The sequence below is a fragment of the Boleophthalmus pectinirostris genome, unplaced genomic scaffold (assembly GCF_026225935.1).
Source record: "Boleophthalmus pectinirostris isolate CB_2022bp ecotype Guang Dong unplaced genomic scaffold, ASM2622593v1 HiC_scaffold_20, whole genome shotgun sequence".
NCBI classification, from domain to species: Eukaryota; Metazoa; Chordata; class Actinopteri; order Gobiiformes; family Gobiidae; genus Boleophthalmus; species Boleophthalmus pectinirostris.
In genome coordinates, this window is record NW_026571153.1 from 31,004,019 (window position 1) to 31,029,461 (window position 25,443).

Genomic DNA, 25,443 nt, shown 5'->3' on the forward strand with positions numbered 1-25,443 from the left:
ATGTTCCCCCGGCTGTGGCTCGCTCTGGTGCCCGTGTGGAGCGCGTGGAGCAGCGGGCAGCGCTTGGACAGGTACGCGGTGGTACGGAGCGGATTGCGGTGGATGTTTTTTACGGATTATTTGGCTTTACGACTTCAGACTGTTAAACCTATTGTAACACGCATCTACATGTTTATATAGTAGCCTGTTATTAAGATAGAGACCTGTTTAAATTTGGCTAGCAATGATTAATTAGAATATGACCTATTTGTGATGAGGGCCACACGTGACACCACACCGTGAAAAGTTTTAAGAGCTCAAAACTTTTTAAAAAATAGATCAAAACCATACCTGGAGTTGTGTTTTGTTTCATTCACACGCATATTTAACCCACAAATCCTGCATATTTAGACTGTGTTCTTCTCTTTGTGACTTTGTGATGTCACGTGGTAATACCGGATGTGCTTCACTGTGTTTTTAAACTCCGTGCACTTTCACCAGAATCATTTGGATAAATTCAGCTTTGGAATTGCCGATCTTTACTGAACTAAAGGTAGCTGTCAGAAGGTGGAACTGAAAATTTCGAGCTCTGGAGATGTAGACAGACTAATAATAATGTTTTTGGGTAGGCAGCAGCATTCTAACATGGTTTAAATTAGTTAAGCCATGTTAGAATAAATTCTGTTTTGTGTAATTTAGGATCTTTAAGTGTTTTTGCTGGTCCTTTCATACTTGTCATTCGTCTCCTTTAAATGTATGGGTCATATAGTGTTCTAAATTGTACATATCCTTCAGCTATGTTAGAATATTACAGCCTATGATCATTAAAGGTGCACTATGTAAATTCTAAGGTTCTTTTCTCCATAGATGCTTCAAGAATTTCAGACTTCCGGTCACTGTGCAATTCATACTGGGAAGGATTTTCCGTAAAAGTGAGCATCAAACCGCCATGTTTGTTTTCCCAGGTGGATGCGTCTATTGACAAAGCCAGTCTTTTCTAGTCTTTTGAACCAAATCACTTTTGTTTGTAAAATTGTCATATTTTAGTTTTGGGATTCGGACATCATAATTGTGTGGTTGTTGGATCCTAACAGCGGAAAACGGCTTGAGAAATTTGTTTGCGAACTCCATAAATGCAAAAGGGAATCAGATGGTGCTCCACATATCAAAGCAAAATCCAGATCCCTCGCTCCATCTTGGTTACAAATTTAAAAAGTCATTGCCAAAGCGAAAGGCACCAGCTGTTCTCCAAGAAACACCTTCCACTGCAAAGCGACCAAGACGTGATGTTGCTGTAAAACCACAAGAACAAGAAAGTGCAGCTCAGTCTGTTTGTCTTCTGCACCTCTCACTTAACAAATGGGATCTGCTTTGTTGGCGCTTCACATACAAAATTTTCACTGCAAACTCAGGATGATTTAGGCAGTCAGAAGTTTCCTTTTTGGTTCTTCCTGTGGATCAATCCTGCCCATCATCTTCACCTTTCACTATTTTTCAATTCTGTTGGGAAGAGAAACAGTTTGAACAGAGGTTTGCAGTTACACACATCTGATTCACTTTTGCATTTATGAATTTCATAAACAAATTTCTCAAGCTGTTTTCCGCTGTTAGGATCCAACAACCACACAATTACAATGTTCGAATCCCAAAACTAAAATATGACAATATCAGAACCAGAAACAAAAGTGATATGGTTCAAAAGACTAGAAAAGACTGACTTTGTCAATAGACACATCCCACTGGGAAAACAAACATGGAGGTTTGATACTCACTTTTTCGGAAAATCCTTCCCAGTATGAATTGCACAATGATCGGAAGTCTGAGATTCTTGATGCGTCTATTACTGATGTTTTAACACTGGAAAAAAAACAATATTTAGGTAAGAAAAAATGACTTAAATTAAGATCATTTGATGTTATTTGAGTCAATTCAACTTGACAAGTCAAATGATCTACTAATGGAATAAGTGTGCTTTTCTTAATTCAAGCAACCTTCAGTTTCGTTTCTTATTTTAAGTGCAAAAAGTTGTTGTTTCACTGGCAGATAATTTTACTTGTCTAGTGAAATTTACTCAAATCATGATAAAACTTTCTTAATTCAAGTCATCTTAACATGGCTAGATTTTGTTTTGTTGCCATGAAAGTTCAAAAATACCTTGAAAACACTAATTATTACTTTGTGCAGGTTTGCTTCTCCATAGATCTGACCAGTACCTTGTCTCTATTATTTGTTTCCATACTGTTTAACATTCAAGACAAAGCAATTACATCTCCATGGAGACAAGCAGGTGAAAAGCAAACTCTGTTGCTTAAATAAAGAATGTTTTTTGTTATCATCGTGGTATTGGAAACGGTATCCAGTATCGAGCCTGTTCCTTAGTATCAAAAAGGACTTTAAAATTTGACTGTCGTTATCACGTTACAAATCGCACTCCTCCTACAGTGTGTTTGTCTGGAGTCCTTGGGCAAGACACTTTCCCGCTGCGTGGTTAGACTGATGTGAGCAGACGATGACACAGACAGAGAGGGGAAAGTATGTGAGGAGTCGTGTCGAGACCTGATCTGAGGTGGAACGTGCCCAGGATGCAGAGCTGGTCCAGACTGGCCCCTCCACCAATAAACTGCCTCCAATACCCCACTTAGACGATTACAATATTACATTACAGCGAGAACAGTTAAAGGTATAGTGTGTAGCTTTTATGGTGGAGGGCCGTCTACTTGTTTTCATGGAAATGTTTTTGCTTTGCCTAAAATGTTTCACAGTGTAGTATTTATCTTTTACCTGACTCACACCAGAGTGATCTGTGTGTCACTCTGAATTCTCTGAGTTCTGAGTTCTACATAGTGTTGTAGTCAAGAGCGCACTAATCGAAACCAAGACCAGTCCGAGACCACAGAGTCCCGAGACCAGGACAAGACCAAGACCTCTGAGAGTCGAGACGAGACAAGACTGAGACTTTTAAAGGCCGAGACCAAGACAAGACCGAGACTAAATTGACACCATCTTTGTCATTTCCCACATTTATCTGTATTATACAGTTATTTTGGCTCAAATATATCAATGTTTTTTATAAATCTATCTCCATTTGATCTGATTAGTGTTAATTTAGACCTAAAATAAGTCAAGCAAATTATATCACACTTAAACTCTCTGCGCTCCTTTTTTGGACCCTGACCCATAGTTTGAGAACCCTTTTTTTAAGAGAACTTCCCCCGGCACTTTACAGAAAACAACTTCAGAGTGAATCAAGTTTTTTTTTTTTTTTGCAAGTTCATAACATTTACAGTTACTGACAGTGATATTGAGCCTCTGCACATTTACAGACTGTAGTGAAATATGATCGCACTCGTCCAGTGTCAGACCTCGAGTCTGAGACAAGACCAAGGCCAAGCTCCATCAAGACTGAGACAAAACCGAGCCCAAATGCGCTTGAGTCTGAAACGAGACCAAGACCATAAAAAAGCAGTCTCAAGGCCGACCTCAAGACCAAGACCAGTTTTGAGTATTACGATAGTAGTTCTATACATTATCGATCTGAACGGCTCTTACTGAAAGAGATCAGGAAATCACAGAGTGTCATGGCGACTGTTTGAATCTGATGGTTGAACTGTCATAACAGTATCCTGATTCATCAGCCGGTTCGTGGAAACCGTCTGACCTCGCAGCATTAGAATATGTTTGCTCGACGGTAGGCGGGTACTTTTTAATTTAACCAGTCGCTGCTATTTGGTAGTGACATATGTAATGCGCCGCTAATATGGATGGATGGGATAAATGGTATATTAAGCTTTTCCCAAGTCTTTTCCTTTGATAAAGTTCAGCAAACATTCTCTTTGTTCCGGCTTTAAATTCTTGATCTCGGAAATCGTTGCCAACACAGAATTTATGGTTCTTCGCTGATTGGCTGGTGCCCGGACTTGCACTTCCGGGGTTTTTGCAAACTGTCTAGTGTATTCTGATTCCTGACCTAGTCACTGGAGAGAAATGAAATTGATACTTGATTCAATTGAATTCAATTCAATTGATTCATAACATCAGGACAAGCCGAAAAATCTAACTTTATTCAAATCCAGTTGAGGGAAAACCACAGACATGTCCCCTGTCCACAAAGGCACATTCTGCTCTTTTTTCTGCACGTTTTTCACAGACTAAATATTCCTGTAGAACTGACACTAAAAAAGAACGAAGTACATCTGTCTGCTGTGCCATGTTTGTTGGTTTATTTGGACGCTTCACCTTTGGCTCCACCCAAACCTCAATGCCGGATGCCGGATGATTAACTGTGCAACGAGGGCATCTTAAGATTTTGTAAACTCACAGATATCATGAGAATCCATCTTGCTGCACAAGGTTAATTAATGTTAACTCAATGGATACAAACAGATGGCTCCTCCAGGCTGTTATGGATCAGGTCTGTGGTTATTTTTGAACAACAAATCGCACCCGTATAATAATAAGGTGTTTAATGCCCCAGGGTGAAAAATTCCGGCCAGACATAGCAATAATACTTCCATGGAGACGTGCAAGTACTTCCACCAGGAAAGTGACTTATTTACATGTTTAAGTCATTTCGATTCAATTTATAATCACAAAAAAGTTAACATAAATAATAACTGCACATAAATAATAATAATAATGATAGTTCTAAATATGTTTTTGTGTTACAGCTGGGTTAACCTGCGGGGGGCGCTGTCTGATGGCCTGTGTCGCTACGGCAACAGCGTGGAGTGCTGTTGGGGCTGGAGTCTGGAGCACGGCCGCTGTCAACGTAAGAACACCCACAGTAAAGCAGATTATTATGAGAATTCGCTATTTAATTTATGTGAAATCGTGAATGGTTAGTGGCAGTTATTGTTTTTAGTCCTATTTAATCTATATATATTTTTTTGTATTTGCAGCTCACTGTCCTCACGGCTGTAAACACGGAGAGTGCGTTGCTCCAGGGCAATGTCAGTGTGAACCTGGATTCACCGGGAAAACCTGCAACCAAGGTACCAACACTCCACCAGTCCTGTGGGTTTGTTTTAGGGGAAATTGAATTAAATTAAATTGTGACCACAGCTCTGTATCTCGGTCTGGGAATGAAACCAAAGATCTTAGAATAACTCAGTGGTCCAGGTTGGGTTCACAGGAGCCATCAGCCTCATCCATCATGTGTAAACTCCTTACAGCCTCACTAGAATCATTTGAATTATTTCAGAATCCGTGTATCAATCGTTCATTCATTTTTCAATATAAAACCAAAAATAAGAAAACGAAAAAACAACAGTTTTCTTCATTATTTATCTCCAAAACCAAAATGAAAAAATGGATAACGATAAATTTTTTTTTTTCAGTTTTTGATTTTGTGTTTAAATGAAAAATGGGAAAAAAAACCCGATAACGACCGTTTCCTGTTTACGTGACTTCCGTGACTGCGATGCCGGACTTTTGCACCACATACGGACTGATCCAGGTCCGGGACCAGACCGGAACCAGAGCGGGACTGAGACCGGGACCAGAGCGGGATCAGAGCGGACTCCGAGCTTTGACTCTGAGTCGCCGCAGGGTCCATGCCCCAAGTTCGAGTTCCGGCCCTGCCGTGGGCTCTGAGCCTCCGGTCTGGTCCCAGTCTAGTCCCGGCCTGGTCTCGGTCTCAGTCCCGATCTGGTCCCAGTCTAGTCCCGGTCTGGTCCTGGTCTGGTCCTGGTCTGGTCCTGGTCTGGTCCTGGTCTGGTCCTGGACCTGGATCAGTCCTGGTTCAGTTCGTATGCAGTGTAAAAGTCCAGCATCGCAGTCACGTAAATGGAAAACGGTCGTTATCCGTTTTTTCCATTCTTCATTTAAACACAAAATCGAAAACTGAAAAAAATTATCGTTATTTGTTTTTTCATTTTGGTTTTGGAGACAAATAGTGAAGAAAACAGTTGTTTTTGAAAAACGAATGAACAAATGATACACGGATTTTTCAGTCCTGGAATTTCCAATCTCTACTGAAATAAAGATAAAACGTAGCAGTTTGCATGAAAACTACCACTTGATGACATCACAAGGACGAACAGAGCATTTTGAGCTTTGGAGATGTAGACATACTAATAATAAATGGTTACTCAAACACAACTCCGGGCATGTTTTTAATGTGGTTACAGCATTATAACATGGATTAAAGATCACTAATGAAATATAATTAAATGAAATTACTATTCATCTTGATTCATTTAAAATAATAACAGTGCATTAATCTTCTATTGCTCAATTGAACTTATTGTGTGTTACCTCTTCATTCCATGTTCTGTGGTATACTGCTGTACTACTAAGTACTATAAAATACTGCTGTAGTCACAGACTGAGGGAAGTGAGGCTGCCAGTCTGTGCCATCAGCCCCTCTGACCACCACCAACACTCAACGTTCACACTCACACACATATTAGACAAGGTGAACTAAGGACACAAAAACAGTATGCATATTAGCTGCTCCACTGTGGCACAATAGATTTCTGTAGATTTATTTATTTACCATATTTTCCGGGCTATTAGACGCGCTCTTAATCCTCCAACCCCATCAAAAAACGACTGCACGTCCCACAATCCAGAGCGCCTTATACACGAATCCAATCGGGTGTCCCAGCACGACTTCAGTAAACTACAAAGCCGCACCACCCACAGCACACACAAACACACACGGAGCAGACAGCGACCACACAGTGACAAACACCCACAGCCACACTCGTCACTCCACGCCGACGAGGAACGGAACGGAGGAACGAACCGGAAAAGCGAGCGCAATGTGCCACTTCTAGACACAACTGAACAACTGAGTCACTGTGAACACACCGACAATCCGTTGGTCCCAGACAGCACCCTCCCTACACGCCACAACTGAACAAAGCCCAGAGTCACTGTGAACGCCACAAACAAAGTCCAACTGAGCCACTGAACTGTTGTGTTTCGTTTAAAATCTGGTGCAGTTTATTTGTGAAAAAAGTTTGAAAATAGACCATTCAGTGGCAGTGCGCCTCATAATCCAGAATGACTAATTGTACGGAAAATACGGTATTTGAGACAGGGACAGCGCACAATTTTTACATTAAGTAAGTAAGTCTTTATTTATATACAGCTTTTCACAGACAGTTTTTGTGCCCAAAGACACTTTACACAGCATTATTCAGCATTATTAATTCACTCTGTACCTGGTGATGTTAAGATACTATTGTAGCCACAGCTGCCCTGGCACAGACTGACAGAAGCGCAGCTGCCATGCCAATCAGCGCCATCGGTTCCCTCCGACCACCACCACCACTCACACACACACCACTTTCATACTAGGCAATGTGGGTGAAGTGTCTTGCCTAAGGACACAATGATTGAATTGACTGTATTTAACTGACCTTGACTATCAACTGTTCATGGAGACCTGGAGCATGTTTTGGGTTGCTGGTTAACCTTAACAGGAGAGATGCATTGTACCAGGTTGTAGCATCACCAGGTTGTACCAGGTTGATTGTATTTAACTGACCTTAGCTATTAACTATTCTTGGAGATCTATGGAGCATGTTTTGGGTTAATGGGGGAAACCGGAGCGCCCAGAGGAAACCCATCCAGACACAGGGAGAAACATGCAAACTCCACACAGAAAGGCCCAGGCGACCCGGGGATCGAACCCAGAACCTTCCGTGCCACCCAATATTCCCAGTGGTCTCCCATCTAAGCACTAACCAGGCCCAAGATCAGACAAGATCATTCAAATTAATCATGAAATAAGAAAATATGGATAAAAAATAGAAATGTATATTGAAATATTATACTGAAGCTATACAAACAATCAAATGGGTCAGATTAGTTTCAGTCTGATCACTGTAAACATGTGAAACCTGAGCAGACTTCAGCCGCAGTCACACTCAGCCTTGGTGTGTGTTTAACTGGAGCTGCAGAGGCACATTCCTGCGGCGAGGATCACCTGAGGAGAAAGCCTGACTCTGTTTTTAAACCTGACTCTAATCCTGTGATTACACACAAACACGTCCAGCGCGTGTGCCTCCAGACTCCTGATAATACACAGAGGTGTCAGGGACTGTTTTCACATGTTTATAGAGATTAGTTGTCGGTAAGTCACCACCTACTGCTTCGGTGTTTGAACGTGAGATTTACAAGAAGTGTTTCATAAACTTAAGCATGTTTATATTGTTAACTGATTTAATTGCTTAGAACTTCTTTAGCACTTTACGAACATGTGAGTCTGGTCATTGTGAATCTCCCAGAGTTTAGATGAATGTGATTTGACAGGTGGATTAGCCAATCAGAGACACACATGGTCCATCTGTATCAAAAAAAATATGTTTATGAGGAGAAAATAAAGGAAAAAAAAAACATGACAGGGCACTGAAAAACACAGTTTCTGCAGAATCAATGAGCGAAGCACTAAATTTGGTTCATCTGAGTTGTAAGGCTTGGTACCGTTTGATTTTTTTCTATACCAGTACTTTAACAATACCTGCATTTCAGTACTGGGTATTGAAGGGTCCTTTGGTTCATATTATCTGTTTGGCTTCAACATTACGCAGACGCACACTTATTATGGATTTACACATTTACCAGGACCAGGAGTTTGGTTTAACTTACACACCACCATGAACACACACACTACACACTGTGACTGGATGTGGATTTATTATTATGCACTTTGAGTTTGAGAAAGATCCTGCACTGGGGACCTGATGTGTTTTTGGGTGGTTTCACTCTGCACGAGGTTTCATCAGGTCTTCTGTTTTACTGGTATGAGACACATTGCTTTGTTTGGATACATGTAGGCCTATGTTAAACATGAGTTTGTGCCAAAGGATTTGTACAGAGTGCAGTTGAGACACGTGAGCACTTGTGCTGTTGTTGAACTGGTGCGGTGTATTTAAAGGGCCCATCTCATTCAAAATAACTCTTTTCACATTGTATCTTCTGCACATAAACAAGCACAACTGGGTTTTGAAACATCCTTTAGACAATAGTTCTGAAATCTTACTGATTTCTTGGAGACAGTCACAGACCAGGAACTATGAAAGGTCGACTATTGCTCATCCCCCCGCCCGTCCTGAGAAAGCACAGGCTCCGCCCTCCAAATGTGACGTAGCCTCTGAGCGAGCCACCCTTCCTCCGCCCATCTCAGGGGCGGGTGCAAAGCGCTTTCTGCTACGTCTAGCGCGTCATAGGTGTAGCTGGCTTTGTTCATCGTTGTAGCAGCTAGTTCGTTGTCATGTGGGAGGGTGGCAGAAATACTCTGCAATTTGTTTAAAAAAAAAAAGCTGAATCAATCTAAAAACCACTTCGGCGACATACACAAGGCCCACACATCACTCTTAGATGGCAGAAAGCTCTGAAAAGTTGATTTTGCACGAGATGGGCCCTTTAAAGTCAAGGAAATGAAAGTTGGCACCAAGATTTTAGATTTTTGGCACCTGTACTTACCTGAAGTTTTCGGTTGGTTTCTACTTGGAGCCAGATTTTGGGATCCCGCTCTGTTGAGGTGAGAGAAATGTGATTTTGTTCTAAATGATATGTGACCAATGAGCTTCTTCATTTCATGTGTCAGTGATTAAAACAATTCTGATTAGGCGGCCATTCTTTAGCCTTTCTCAAGACACGGTGGAGGGCATGGAGACCAGACGGATATCATTAAAAAAAAAATACTGAGAAATATCATTCTGGAAATACACATGTGCTACAATAATACAATAAATACAACTGGAACAGAAACAGAGCAGAATGTCGTTTTATTAGCCAGTACTTGAGTCTTCTGGTAATGTTTTTCCAAATCTCTAGAGAAGCCCCTGAGCTCTGTCCTCTTTGGTTAACCCTGGTCTGCTCTGTGTTAGCGATTACCTTTAGTGCTGTGTGTTTTCCCTCTCTGTGAGTTTAACCTCTGACCTTTGACCCCGGCGATGACAGCAGCAGTGTGAAGTGTGTCTGGAGCCAGTTAATCTGAGAAGGCACTTTGGGAAAAACAAAGACTGAAACTGACTTTGGCAATGAGTCAGCCATCAAAATGAAAACATGGAAGTCAGTTAAACAGCAACAGCAGTCACAACAAAACAAAAAGAAGGCTCAGTCAGACCCAACACATTTTTTGTTTTTTTAAATCATAACTTTTTAAAATTTTGTATTATATTAAAGGTCTTATATTACATACACTAGACTCTTGTGAACGTAAAGCCATGTTATATATTAGCTCCTCAAAAATGTAACTGGAGATGTGTTTGTGTCATTTACAAATGTTTGAGTAACCCTTTGTTATTAGTCTGTTTACATCTCCAAAGCTTAAAATGCTCTACTCCACCTTATGATGTCATCAAGTGGTAGTTTTCATGTTAAAGGGACAGTTCAGAATTTTGGGACCTCATTTCCTAGTGAGCCAGAGTGTTGGAGACGTGTGGAGACACTTTTTAAAATATTCCATCCAGTCCTTGTATTTGCAGCGGTTGTTGGTGTTAGACTAGTGCAAGTCAATGGCCATAGTTATTCTGCCACTAAAAACAGTCTTACCCACTCCACAAAACACCCGAAACAAATGTATTATTACACCAGACTGTCCATGTAAATGTCTGGCTCAATAGTATAATTTTAGAAGTAAAACCAACTTTGTATTTGAAGGATTTATGTGTGAGCAGCAGCAGCGAGTCGTACTTCCTGAACGAATGAAAGCTTGGCAGCGGCGGACTGATATATGAGAAAATAGTCCCTCAACAAGCAATGATTCATGTGTTGCAAGGTAAATTTTTATTTCAAATATTATTCTATCAACACAGACATTCACATCAACAGTCTGGAGTAATAATAGATTTGTTTCGGGTGTTTTGTGGAGTGGGTAAGACTGTTTTGGTGGCAGGAGAACTATGGCCATTGACTTGCACTAGCCTAGCACCAGCAACCTCTGCAAATACAAGGACTGGATGAAATATCTAAAAAAGTGTCTCCACATGTCTCCAACACTCTGGCTCACTAACAAATGAGGCCCCATGTCTAAAAGTCCAGACTGTCCCTTTAAGTTTTAGTTCAGTTGAGATTTGCAATACCAGAAAAATGCATAATATGGAACTGTAGGTATGCTCTCATAGTTATTAACAAGGTATTCTCATCACCACTGAAGCCGTGTCTCTAGAGCTTTCACCTGCAGATAGAGGACACATCCAAGTTTGTCTCATTCTTAGTATATGGACAGACCATGTCTCAAGTGAACCTCCAGATTTCCCTCACTGAGCTGCACAGGCTGCACTAGCATTGATTCATGTTTAAATGTGACATAAAATGTGTTTTTTTATATATATATTGCTGTCTATTCTTTTTTCTGTTTTTTTGTGTCCACAGATCTGAATGAGTGCGGTCTGAAGCCCCGGCCCTGTAAACACCGCTGTATGAACACTGTGGGCAGCTACAAGTGCTACTGTTCAGACGGGTTCAGACTGCAGCCAGACGGGTCCTGTGCAAGTGAGTATCACCAGGCTGATGCTATGTCTGTGAGCAAGGCACCGGGCCCATGTGAATGTGGTCCAAGTGATTGTGAGTGGTTGGTGGTGGTCAGAGGGTCTGTAGCTTACTGCCACTCTTAAGTGAATGAATATTAACTGAGTGAAGAGTTTTTAGAGACACAAGATTGTCTTTCAGGCTACGTTTATGATGATGGTCTGAACAGAAGACGCAAAAGTGGCATCACGTCTTAATTTTTTATTCTGCATTCAGACAAGTGTTTTCAGGAGGAAATCTGTGTGCATACGGTGACGCAGAAGTGTGTGGAATTGGATTGGGTATGCATGCCAGGTTTCTGTGTACTGCATATATGTGACATAAACAGGTACACAGTGAGCAGATCTGACCAGAGTTTTGTGTGTGGGCAGTGTAGACGGAAACACTACGGTGGAGAGCTTTTCCAATCTGGAGGGTGGTTTCAGACTTTTGCGTTTTTAAGCCCCAAAAACACCGTCACCATCTACATGAAAGGCACTTCTGATAAAATATTTTGTCATTTTTATCCGCAAGCGTTCTCATGTAAACAGACCCTTACTTAGTAAGAGGATAGACGACGTCCTCAGAACAAGTACAGCAGCAGTAAAGACATTAACAATATGGAATAAATGATGCACAAGACAAAACCTAACATAAAAGACACACACACACTCACACACAGACATAGTTCTTCTTAATTCATGAATTTACAAATCAGTGTGAGTATTATATGAAAACAATAGGACTAAATATGAAAAACGTGTACTGTTTTGTAGATGCACGCACGTGTTTCCATGCTAACTGTCAGTACGGCTGTGAGGTCATGAAGGGGCGGGTCCGCTGCACCTGCCCGTCACCGGGGTTACAACTCGGCCCGGACCAGCGCACCTGTGTAGGTAAGACAAGATTTAATCCAAAATCCTAATATGACCATTTGTGTTTAAAAAGCAGATTGATATTTTGAGTTTTACATGTATTAGTCTGGAACGGCTCTGGAAAAGGTGGAGCATCATGGTGATGACTGGAATCTGATTGGTCGAAGCGTTACAAACAGATCAAGCATGAAAATCTAACTTTACTTAAATCCAGTTGAGAGAAAAGCACAGACATCTCTCTCCCCACAAAGCTCTTCCTTCTGCATGTTTTTTTGGTTTTGAGTCGTTTGGGTGCTTCATTTTTGGCTCCACCCAAACCTCAATGCTGTGACGTGATTGGTCCAATCTCTGTCCTACTGGTGGTTGGACTTTATTGCACTACCAAACTCACAAATATCAAGAAAAATCATCTTTTTGTCCCAGTTACAAGTCGAGGGTTTCTCAGTCATTTCATATTTTCGTGTGAACAATAACTCAATTATTTAGCATTGATAATATGACACAGACTGGACAAAAGGCAAAAGATGCCTCAGTGAAAGTGTTTTTATTATTCATCCCTCAGACATAAACGAGTGTGTGTCCATCCCCGGGGTCTGTCCTCATCGCAGGAAATGTGTGAACACTTTCGGTAGCTTCGTTTGTAAATGTCACTTTGGATTCAGACTGAGCTACATCAACGGACGTTACAGCTGCATCGGTCAGTAACAGAGAGATATTCTCCAGTTATTTTCATGTGTATTTTATTGTAGTTTTGTTCATTAAACCTTCTCTATCATCTTGACCAGATAAGGACTCAAGATCGTTCTGTTCTCTGAATCCTGACGCTCCAAAGTGCAAGTGCAAAGATGGAAGCTGCAAAGGTACAAACTAAATTTTTCTTCTTAAAAGGTCCCATATTACCGTATTTTCCGCACTAAAGGGAGCTCTGGATTATGAGGCGCACTGTCACTGAATGGTCTATTTTCAAACTTTTTTCACATATAAACCGCACCAGACTATAAGGTGCATTAAACAAAACACAACAGTGTGATGGGTGAGTGGTTTTGACTTTGTTTGCGTTCACGGTGACTCTGGGCTTTGTTCAGTTGTGGCGTGTAGGGAGGGTGCTGTCTGGGACCAACGTGATTGTCGGCGTGTTCGCAGTGACTCAGTTGTTCAGTTGTGTCTAGAAGTGGCACATTGCACTCGCCAGTTCGTTCCTCCGTTCCGTTCCTCGTCTGTGTGGAGTGATGAGTGTGTCTGTGGGTGTGTTTGGCTGTGCGGTCGCTGTCTGCTCCGTGTGTGTTTGCGTGCTCTGCAGGTGGTGTGGCTTTGTAATTTACTGAAGTCGTGCTGGGACACCCGAGTGGATTTGTGTATTGGGCGCTCTGGATTGCGGGGCGCGCAGTCGTTTTTTTGGCATGCGACGGCTAGCGCGTTAGCTATGTCCACTTAAATATACGGTCTATGGTTTATACGAACATTTTAAGACCAAAATGGCTCACAGCAGCAGTTACAGCGAGAGGTCACAGTATTCTAATGTAAGTTGATGGAGTCAGGGTCAGTAGGAGCCGGAGAAGCCCGTATGTGAACTTCCTATATGGAACAGACCAGTTAGCACATGAACTATGTCCATTTACCTTATATATACAGTCTATGTTTCTACTTTGTGATGTCATGATGCAGTATTTTTTATTATAACAGCTCCTTTTACCTTCAGTTCAGTAGAGATTGACAATTCCAGGGCTGAAATCATTCAAATGATTCTAGTGAAGGTGTATGGAGTTTGTAAATACAGTGAAGCACTTTCTGAACTATCACATGACATCAAAAGGTGGGACAGCGTGTTATCTGTTTGTGAGAAAAAGTCAGCCTAAACATAAAGATTTTGTGTGTTAAACATGTGTAAATGAAACAAAATATAACTCCAGGTCTGTTTGCGATGAAGAAACTACATTAAAAATGAAATTATATATTTGTCTGTGATGAATATTCATGTTCAAACTAGGGGTGGGCAATATCTCGATATTTTAAATATATCGAGACATTTTTAAAACTCGATATGGATTCTGACATATCATATATATCGATATAATGCTTATATTCAATTCAATCGCTGCTTAGCTTGTTTGCCTTCTCTCTTTTCGCCCCTGCACACACTCGCCTACCTGATCTTGCTACTTGTGTGTCATTCACTCCTCACTTCCGCTGTGAATGCCCAAAGATGGTGCCAATGAAAAGCTTCTAGCACCATGAACCTTTTCCACCATTTATAGACAAGACCATCAGCAGCACATCCTCTGTCACAGAGAGAACACTCATATTCCACAGAGTCATGTCCTTTAGTCCAAAAGAAGCTGAACCACATGAGTAACAGAGGAGCAAGCTGTTTATGCAAATGAGCCATGTGGTTTTAAGTTTCGTTTCTGTAAAAGGTAAACACATGTGCACAAAACTGCATTAAACACATGAGAATCTCAAACAGTTTGATGTGGCTCTAGAGTCGTTATGCTTTATATGTCGTAAAGTTTAGTCATGTAAAATTTATTTTAATTTATTTATGCAGAAGATTTTAACTAATAATCTGCTGCAGTGTAACTTGTACAATAGTGTTTGGAAGTGTTGGGTTTGATCTGCAGTGGATTGTGGGAAACCTCAGAGCTCCTCACACTGCTGAGGAACATGGATCTGTTAAAATAAGGAATCTCCTGAGCTTCCTGTGCTAAAGGAGCTCATGGTTGTTGTACGGTTACGAGTTGATGCAAAGATGAGCTTGAGTTGAGTTGTTTTATTTATGAATGAAAAGAAGGAAATATGTATTTCTTTTATTTTACAGTTAAATTATTATTTATGTAATCAAGGATTTTTCGTAATCTTAAATGTGGCAGACGCACTTAGTTTCTACATGAACTGTCTACCTCTTGCACTTCAATAAAAAAGACCTTGTGGAATTGGCATATTTGTTTTTGCAGGAGTTTTTGCGGGGTTATTTTTCCTGTACAGATATCGAGATATATATCGTATATCAAGATGTAGTTAAAACACCCAAAAAAGTTACACAGTGGGTCTTTAAAATGAGCTTTAATGGTTTTACATGTGTCTAATTACCGACTCTTTCCACAGATATGCCCAAAGTCAAAGTGGAGCCCCAAGCACCAAGAACTACAACAACTACTACTCCTACTACCCCTGCTACTACTACTGCATCTATAACTACTACAATAATCCCTACAACTACCCCTACAACTACTACTACTACTAGTACTACTACTGCTTCTACTACAACTACACCACTCATTACTACTAGGACAACCCCCACCACTATAACCACTGCTACTACTGCTACTACTACTACCCTTGCTACTACACCAGTTGCTACTACTACTATTACTACTACTACTACTACTACGCAGGCTACTACTACTACAGGCCCACCTATTACTACTACTGCTACTACAACACCACCTCCAACTATTACTACTACTATTACTACTACTACTACTGTTCCTACTACTACTACTACTACTACTACTGCTGCTACTACAACTCCACCCTCTACAACCTCTACTTTAAAAACCACTACTGCTACATTTACTACTCCAATTCCTTCTACTACTACTGCTACTACGCCTTGGGTGACCACAGAACAGGAAACTACCACAACAAGACAGACCACAGCTCCTACAACTCTTATGATGAAAACTACACCTACCTCATCACCCACGACGACCGTAAACAACCACATCAACAAGGAAGTGACGCATCGGCAGAGAGGAGACGTGCATAGTAAGAAACCAAAAGCGATTACATTTTTAGGAACTTTAAAGGTCCTATATTACGCAAAAACAACTCTTGTGAGCTTTAAGACATGTAATAATGCTGTTATCCCATCAAAATCCTTCCTGGAGTTGTGTTTTATTTCATTCACATGTTTAAGTAACCCTTTATAATTAGTTTGCCTACATCCCCAAAGCTCAAAATGCTCTGCTCCACCTTGTGATGTCATGAAGTGGTAATTTTCAACAGCTTTTTAAAATCTTTTGTTCAGTAGAGATTGGGGCAATTCCACAGCTGAAATGATTCTAGTGAAGGTGTATGGAGTTTAAAAACACAGTGCATTACCACATGACATCAAGGTGGAACAGAGTGTTTTATGTTTAAGAGAAGAACTAAATCTACAGGGTTTGTGTGTTAAACATGTGTAAAATGAAACAAAACACAACTCCGTCTGTTTGTGATGAGGAAACAACATTAGAACATAGATCAGAAAAAATCATAATAGGGGCCCTTTAGTTACTTCCAAAAATCTTCTGTCTGTGCATCTCAGTAAAATCGTCAATAAAACTTGCTGAGGAGTTTTGTATATGACTATGTAGAGTATGGAGGGGGATTGTTTTGGCTCCATTTTGAAGGAAATTACTCAAATGATGAAAACATCTCAAATGACAACCTGTGTTTAACCAAATGATCTCTAAAAAATGCACACACTCCTCCACCCTTTTTATTTGCTCGTGTTTCAGATTCAAATTTGAAATTGGGAGGGGTTGATTCCTCTAGCACTGCATTACCAGTGTTTTTGTCAAGCCATGTTTCAGTTAAAAATATCAAGTCAAGATTAAAAGAAGAAATAAAATCATTAATTAGAAATGATTTGTTACATAAAGATGTGACATTGAGTTTAGTTTAGTTTTAGTTTTTGTTTGTCAGGGACAATGCACATGGGCCCGGTCAAGCAGAAGTAAACAACAAGGCCAAAAATTCAAGTTAATACATCTGATATAAAAATGGATTGAACAGATACATATGTACTCTAGTTTATGAAACTGTTGACCTTTTTTCTGTACCATTTTTGGTTCTAAAGTTCCATATGTTTTAAACAGACCATGTATGAAACATGGAACAAAAATTATTTCCCAAATTTCAAAGACCTGAAAATCATGTCAATAAATGGATGTATTTCATCATATCTTGTGTTATTCCATCTTTGAACTGTTGATGAAGGGACAGGATTTAAAAAAAAAAAAAAAGTATTTAAAATGATAAAAATTTGCTTGGAAGGACTGACATATTTTATAGAAATAGTTTCCTTTCATTTTGAAGTAATATTAAAGTTTTCAGAAGAAAAAAGCTGATAAATGATGTAAAATCCTGCACCTTCTACTTGTTTGCACAATTTTCCCTCCGTTACTTTTCCCTCCGTCACCATGACCTTTCTTAATAAAAAATGTCATGACTCAAAAAGTAAGAGGTTTTTCAGCCTAATCTTGTACCATATGGTAGAAAAACTATATGAAGAAAATATTCAAACCAGTTTGTTAAGGATATGGAAGTGAGAACCAAGAGTTATCACTGTTTGGATTTATTGCCCAAAAAGTGCTGCATATTTCATTCCCTCCGTTACCGACATGAGTTTTTAAATTTTTTGTCAACAACTTGAAAGAATATCACAGGTTTAACTTGACCCTGTTGGAGTGTAACTCTTTCCTACATTCTGATACTTTACTTATTTCAATAGTCCCTCTAGTTTCTGAATAAGAGACATTTGAATGTCAAAAATCTGCCCCTGTTTCCCTCCGTTACCACTTGACCGAACCCATATAAAAACACTGAGCTACACAAAGAGGTTATAGCAAGAACACAGCAAGTTTCAGATTAGTTTCAGTAGGACTGGATGTTATCTTCTTACAGGGAATATGAACTAAATTTCTCTGATTAGACAGTCTAACTGTCCTTGTGTTAACCCGTCTATGTGTTGTAACTGGAGATAAAGCTCCACCGCAGGGCCTCAGTCTGATGTTACCTTTATCATGACTGTATGTCCTGGCACAGCAGAGGCCCTGTGCGTCCGAGCTCTTGGTGATAACAGCTTTGGGGAAAGGTGAGGAGGGGAGAGTTTGGGTGAGGGACCAGGTGAGGGCTGAGGAGGTGGAGCAGGGGGGCGTTTAGGTGAAGGATTAGAGGGGAGAGCTGAGAGGGTCTTTACTGGTGAAATGGGCACAGTTTTGTATGAGGGAGAGTTCAGCATAGTTGATGTGTGACCCCTTGACCGTGCTATGTTAGGTGTGAGAGGAACCATCTTGATTCCCGATCTGATGAGGCTTTCAAGATGGTTGGGAAGGGCCATGGGTGAAGGTGGGGAGGAGAAGGAGAGTGAAGAGTCCGTTGATGGAGTAGATGTAACAAATGGGACTCTTTGCTTCATCTACTCCATCTACTACTCGGCTTCTAGGAGGTTAAACTCTCAGAAAAATGGTCTCCAGATTCCTTTTACTAGCGCAACTTTAATAATAATAATTGTACTTTCTATTTTCTATAAATGCACTTTACATTTGACAAGCAAATCTCAGAGCGCTACAGTAAAACATTCCTAAAAGTATGAACCTTTGTGTAATTTTAAACTTTTTTTTTTTTTTCCCAACTTTGATTCACAACATTCTCTTGACTGGTATACAACTATCTACATGTATGTGTCTGATCCTCTGGTTCTGCTCCTGTCAGCTCCTGCTCCTGTCAGCTCCTGTCAGCTCCTGTCAGCTCCTGTCTGCTCCTGTCTGCTCCTGTCAGCTCCTGTCAGCTCCTGTCTGCTCCTGTCAGCTCCTGTCAGCTCCTGTCTGCTCTTCTGGCTCTGCTCCTGTCCACTTCTTACATTGTCACACAAGTTTTTTTTGTTTTTGTTTCCAGTTCCTCGTCACCCCGGGCATAACCAGGTTTGGGAATTCGACATAGAATTGGGAAACACGGCAGATGAAGCTAAAGACGACGCAGGTGAGTCGCTCTCAAACAAATTATGTGAATGTTGCTTTTTCAGATCAAGGTCAGTTTTCTTATATCCACTTTGTTTTTGTCTTTTTTTTTTTTTACCATATTGTGGCCCTATGGTCACACAATAAAGCCACAAGGTGTACAAATAGACAAATTTGCTCCTTCCTTTTTGTTATAGGTCATATATCATATTCCCACAACTGCTTCAGAAAATTATATGCACTGGTGTTATGGTTTGAAAGAATTGCATTGTACTCAGTAATGTTTCCTTTTAGTGAGACAGTTGAGATCATTGTGCAGTCCAACTTGGTCTAAATTTATTCTCTGTTAACAATGTACAGATAAAATTTCAAATTTGAAGGTATTTGTAGAAATTCTTAACAGGAATATTAAATTCATCTCTGAGTTTTTCAAAAGATTTTATGATATTTAATGAGCACAAGACAGAAAAGTTGGTAATGCCAACAGAAACCCAATTTTAATGACCAGTACCCCTAATTTGTTCAGAAATATCGGGTTTAGATTTAAAGGAGATCAAACAGATAAAAATGATTGGAATATTCAAATGTATGTCTTTCCATACCAACCATGTATTTTGCACACTATATGGTGCTCTGGATTATAAGGTGTTCTGTCACTGAATGGTCTATTTTCAAACTTTTTTCACATATAAACTGCACCGGACTATAAAGCGCATTAAATGAAACACAACAGTTAGATAAGTCAGTCAAACTTTATTTAACGTGCTCACAATAACTCTCAACTTTGTTCATTTGTAACACATAAAAAAAATACTGTCTGAGACACTCAATTGTTAGTGTATTCACAATAAGTCATAATTGTTCAAACAGTTGGGTGATTACAGCGTCCATCACGCCCACATCCCTCTCGTCATTATCCGAGTCAGTGTGGTTACTGTTCCCTGGCAGTTCAGTGATGATTCTGGTCTTGGTGAAAGCTCGGACCACAGTTGATACTGATCCTTAGTCCAGGCGTCCACGATCCATTGGCAGATCGTGGTGTAAGTGGCTCGGCGCTGTCTCTCTGTCTTGGTGAATGTGTGTTCTCCTTCTCTCATCCACTGCTCCCACACAGCTCACACTTTCACTTTATAACAGCCTTGAGTTTAAAGTGGGTGTTGTAAGTGTGTCTCTTGACAGGTGCATTTTGACATTAAAAGGAATCACAGTATGTATTACTCCTGATGCTCCTGACTACGGGAGCCGTAATGCTGCAAATGGTGCAGTTTTGTAGTTTACTAAAGTCGTACTAAGACACCCCAATAAATTCATCTCTAAGGCGCTCTGGATTATAAGACGCGCAGTCGTTTTTTGATGAAATGATGAAGTGCGCCTTATAGTGCGGAAAATACAGTAAATAGAATGCAGTTTTTACTCAACTTTTCCATGTTAATTGCGCTATTGATAAACAAAACGTCCTCCAGTCTAATAGAACTACATAAAGGATTCCACTTCAACCCAATTTGATTATTCTCTTTTTAAAAAAACAACTGGTCATCATTTTAAATTGGGCCGATCAATAGTAGAGTTGAGCTTTGGGGATGTAAATTGGGCCTCCTAACTGTTTTGGTTTGGTAAGTGTATCACATTTAATTCTCATGCTTCTTCCTCCAAATATTGTATGAAATGATGCTATAGATTATATCCTTTTTATAATATCTACAAGGAAAATATCCTGAGAATCACACAATAAACCGCAATCCTTCATTCTGCATCCAACCACATCCCAACTAATACAGACATTTTACATGCCCCATCTTAATTAAACATTAAACAGTTATATTTGGAGTTAAAACCTCGTTGGTGGGGCAGTTGCGTCCGCTGGCTCATGGGTTGGCGGTGTGATTCAGGCTCCCACAGATGAACACTGAAGTGCTTGTGTTCTCGGGCAAGACACTTAACCCACCTCACCCCCAATGTGTTTTGTTGAAGGTGAAAGCTCTAAATATACAGTACAAGTATGTGACCATTTGCTGGTTTAGTGTAGAAAAAGCCGTGGGGTTTGAAACGTCATAATCCAAGATCATTTCTCTTCAGGTGCTGTGTCTCTGGAGTGTTCGTTTGATCGGGGACTGTGTGACTGGCTTTCTGAACGAGAGGGAGATCTGCACTGGGAGACCACTCAGGGGTCAACAGGTAAGGAGGATATGGAACTTGGAACTAGAGGTCTGCGCGGGACAGAATTTTCAGTCCTGCTCCTGCTCACTCCCGCACTGTGTAGTCCCACTCCCGCCCGCTCCCGCAAAGAATTCTAACTTCCAGTCCCACTCCCGCTCGCATCTGCGATATTTTATCCTATGCCCGCCCTTTGCTTTCTTAAATCAAATCAAACTTTATTTATAAAGCGCTTTTCATACAAAACTGTAACACAAAGTGCTTTACAGTGATTAAAATAATCCCACATTTCCATCCACCCACCCAATACCCACACCTGCCCGACCCCACACAACCAGACAACCCAAACACACACACACACACTCACACACACTCACGCACTCACACAAACACGGTAAAATACATAAAACGACACATAGTAAGATGTGAGGCTGAATACAGGTGAACCAGTTGAGAAAGCACCATCAGAGGAGACGTCTACACCAGGAGCAGAGAGACGTCCACCACCACCAGGAACCACCACAGGAGCCAGGGGAGAGATGAAGCCCAGACACCAACCCTCCACCAGGAGCCCACAGGACAGACCCAGCGGCCACAGCCGACCTCTGCTCCTGATGCAGAGGCTCCTACAGAGGAAACACTGGAAATCCTAAAAATATACCTAAAATAAATAAATATAATAAAATATATAGACTAGAAACAAGTAAAAGTATAAGATTTCAATCAAAAGCTAAGCTAAGCTAAGCTTAAGCTCTATCAAACACAGAGAAGTGAAAGGAATTGGGTTGCGTATGGGAGGAGGTGGGCAGTATGGCGGCATGGTTAAGTCCTGGCTAAATCCTGTTTTAGTCGTGGTTTTAGATCTGTTTTTAGACCTGGTTTAGTCCTGGTTTAGTTCTGGTTTAGTGGCGCAGCCCGCACAACGTACAAGACGGGGGGACTGTCCACGCCGCATACGGGACGGTCTGCACGGCGAACAAGACGGGGGGACTGTCCGTGCGGCCTACGGGCGGCTGCTTAAAATGTTTTTATTAATATCAAATAAATATCTAGCACAAATGATGCATGATATGTTTACATTCATCATTTGTATATTTTACTTTACACTCATATTTAGTTTGTGAGACTGTAGTTTATCATCTCTCTCTCCCTCTGTCTCTCTCTCTGTCTCTCTCTCTCTCTCTCTCTGTCTCTCTCTCTCTCTCTCTCTCTGTCTCTCTCTCTCTGTCTCTCTCTCTCTCTCTGTCTCTCTCTCTCTCTCTCTCTCTGTCTCTCTCTCTGTCTCTCTCTCTCTCTCTCTGTCTCTCTCTCTCTCTCTCTCTCTCTCTCTCTCTCTCTCTCTCTCTCTCTCTCTCTCTCTCTCTCTCTCTCTGTCTCTCTCTCTCTCTCTGTCTCTCTCTCTCTCCCTCTGCTCTCTCTCTCTCTCTCCTCTGTCTCTCTCTCTCTCTCTCTCTCTCTCTCTCTCTCTCTCTCCCTCTGTCTCTCTCTCTCTCTCTCTCTGTCTCTCTCTCTCTCTCTCTCTCTCTCTCTGTCTCTCTCTCTCTCTCTCTCTCTCTCTCTCTCTCTCTCTCTCTCTCTCTCTCTCTCTCTCTCTGTCTCTCTCCTCTCTGCTCTCTCTCCCTCTGTCTCTCTCTCTCTCTCTGCTCTCTCTCTCCTCTGTCTCTCTCTCTCTCTCTCTCTCTGTTTCTCTCTCTCTCTCTGTCTCTCTCCCTCTGTCTCTCTCTCTGTCTCTCTATCTCTCTCTCTTTCTTTCCCTCCCTCTTATCTCTCTCTTTCTGTCTCCTTCTTCCTCTGTCTTCCGCACTCTGTCTCCCTCTGTCTCTCTTTCTCTTATCTCTATTCCTCTGTCTCTCTCTCCGTCCCTCCGTCCCTCCGTCCCTCTCTCTTTCTCCAGGTGAGCGTTACCTGTCCGTTCCTCCTCTTAAACCTGGACAGAGGTCTCTCAGAGGGGCTCGTCTCTCTCTCGCTGTAGCTCCGCCCCTCAGCCTGGGCCCCGCCTGCTTCTCCTTCTCCCATTGGCTGACGGGGCATCATGTGGGCGTGGTCCAGGTCTTCCTCAGAAGTGGGCGGGACCACAGGTAAAGACATTTTACGCCTCGCCTGTTTGACCGTTTGGGGTGGAGTATCTGCCAAAAAAGGGATCTTTACTATATGAACTTTACACTGAGATCACACTGGGGGGGTGCTACGTGGATCTATATTGCGGAATGTTCAGCAGTTACCATGGTGACTCAGTTGCCTTCTAGGTTAGAATAGGTTAGGTTAGTTTATTGGTTTAGACCTGGTTTAGTCCTGGTTTAGTCCTGGTTTAGACCTGGTTTAGAACTGGTGTAGTCCTGGTTTAGACCTGGTTTAGACCTGGTTTAGTCCTGGTTTAGTCCTGGTTTAGTCCTGGTTTAGTCCTGGTTTAGACCTGGTTTAGAACTGGTGTAGTCCTGGTTTAGACCTGGTTTAGACCTGGTTTAGTCCTGGTTTAGTCCTGGTTTAGAACTGGTGTAGTCCTGGTTTAGACCTGGTTTAGTCCTGGTTTAGTTTTGGTTTAGTCCTGGTTTAGACCTGGTTTAGAACTGGTGTAGTCCTGATTTAGACCTGGTTTAGTCCTGGTTTAGTCCTGGTTTAGACCTGGTTTAGTCCTGGTTTAGTCCTGGTTTAGACCTGGTTTAGTCCTGGTGTAGTCCTGGTTTAGACCTGGTTTAGTCCTGGTTTAGTTTTGGTTTAGTCCTGGTTTAGACCTGGTTTAGAACTGGTGTAGTCCTGATTTAGACCTGGTTTAGTCCTGGTTTAGTCTTGGTTTAGTCCTGGTTTAGTCCTGGTTTAGTTTTGGTTTAGTCCTGGTTTAGACCTGGTTTAGAACTGGTGTAGTCCTGATTTAGACCTGGTTTAGTTTTGGTTTAGTCCTGATTTAGACCTGGTTTAGTCTTGGATTAGACCTGGTTTAGACCTGGTGTAGTCCTGATTTAGTCCCAGTTTAGTCTTGGATTAGACCTGGTTTAGTCTTGGTTTAGTCCTGGTTTAGACCTGGTTTAGTCTTGGATTAGACCTGGTTTAGACCTGGTGTAGTCCTGATTTATTCCCAGTTTAGTCTTGGATTAGACCTGGTTTAGTCCTGCTTTAGACCTGGTTTAGTCTTGGTTTACTCCTGGTTTAGTTGGATTAGACCTGTTTTCGTCTTGGATCAGACCTGGTATAGTCCTGGATTAGACCTGGTTTAGTCCTGGTTTAGTCCTGGTATAGTCCTGGATTAGACCTGGTTTAGTCCTGGTTTAGTCTTGGATTAGTCCTGGTTTAGTCCTGGTTTAGTCTTGGTTTAGGCCCAGTTTATTTCTCCATGGAGTTAGATTTAATGCCATCCTGTGGGATATTTTAGGACCAACATTTCCGTGGAAAAAAGCAGGAAGAGGTTTTTAAGTGCAACACAATCATAAACAAACAAACAAACCACGCTTTTATTTTAGCCTCTTTTTTGACTAAAATATTACGCAGTGGGGCTTTAACCAGAGTCCTGAATCACAATATCACCAAAATAACTTCACATCACAATTATTTAGTAGTTTTAGTCTCATCTTTCTCTCTGGGTTGTGTCAGATATGGCTCTGCTGTCTGGAGCAGGACTGGAGGACACGGCTGGAGACAAACTCAAATCACTCTGGACAAAAACTCTGTCGATCGGGTCAGTACCTCACACCTTCTATTAGGGCTAAAAACAGATTATACTTCTGAATCATGAGTTTAGTCTGACTTTTACTCATTACGGGTACTTCTATCGCTCAAAAATACAGTAATTCCTTCTGTGAATAGGGGCGCCTCTCCACAGATCTGATCTGTAATATAGGAAAGTGCTGCCCAAACAGCCCAAATGACGTCCCTTTCTCACTGTGAAACCGATCATATTTGTCTTTTATCACTCGTAAACTGTGATTTCTTTTCAGATTTTGGTGAAGGCCGAGCGGAGGAGAGGGCACAGGGGCCAAATCGCCATCGACGACCTCAGACTCAGACGCGGCCCTTGCAGATGACATCACACCAGTGCAGTGCTCTGATTGGACTGTTTGTTTTATAGATCCCGCTTCTTCCCTCGCCCAAGATAAAACATCCATAAAACGTATTTAAAGAACATGTTTCAGAAAAAGACCTGTACAATAATAATAATAAGAAGAAGACATTGTAATATGACTTGAAATATTTTATAATAAAAACACGTAGAAACCTACATTTTTCATAACATCAGTCAGTGTAGATCAAGGGGA

At 41.2% G+C, this 25,443-nt stretch overlaps 1 protein-coding gene across 1 annotated transcript; it reads left to right on the plus strand.

Moving 5' to 3' along the window:
- On the plus strand, positions 1–25,281 carry LOC110170299 (nephronectin-like). The gene is made up of 13 exons (XM_055156243.1): positions 1–71; positions 4,647–4,747; positions 4,878–4,970; positions 11,311–11,430; positions 12,222–12,341; positions 12,883–13,017; positions 13,106–13,180; positions 15,423–16,085; positions 18,981–19,064; positions 21,119–21,217; positions 23,091–23,274; positions 24,782–24,866; positions 25,126–25,281. Exons 1-13 carry the CDS (start codon positions 1–3, stop codon positions 25,210–25,212), a joined length of 1,917 nt encoding a protein of 638 aa, XP_055012218.1. The 3' UTR covers positions 25,213–25,281.
- The last annotated feature ends 162 nt before the right edge of the window (positions 25,282–25,443 follow it).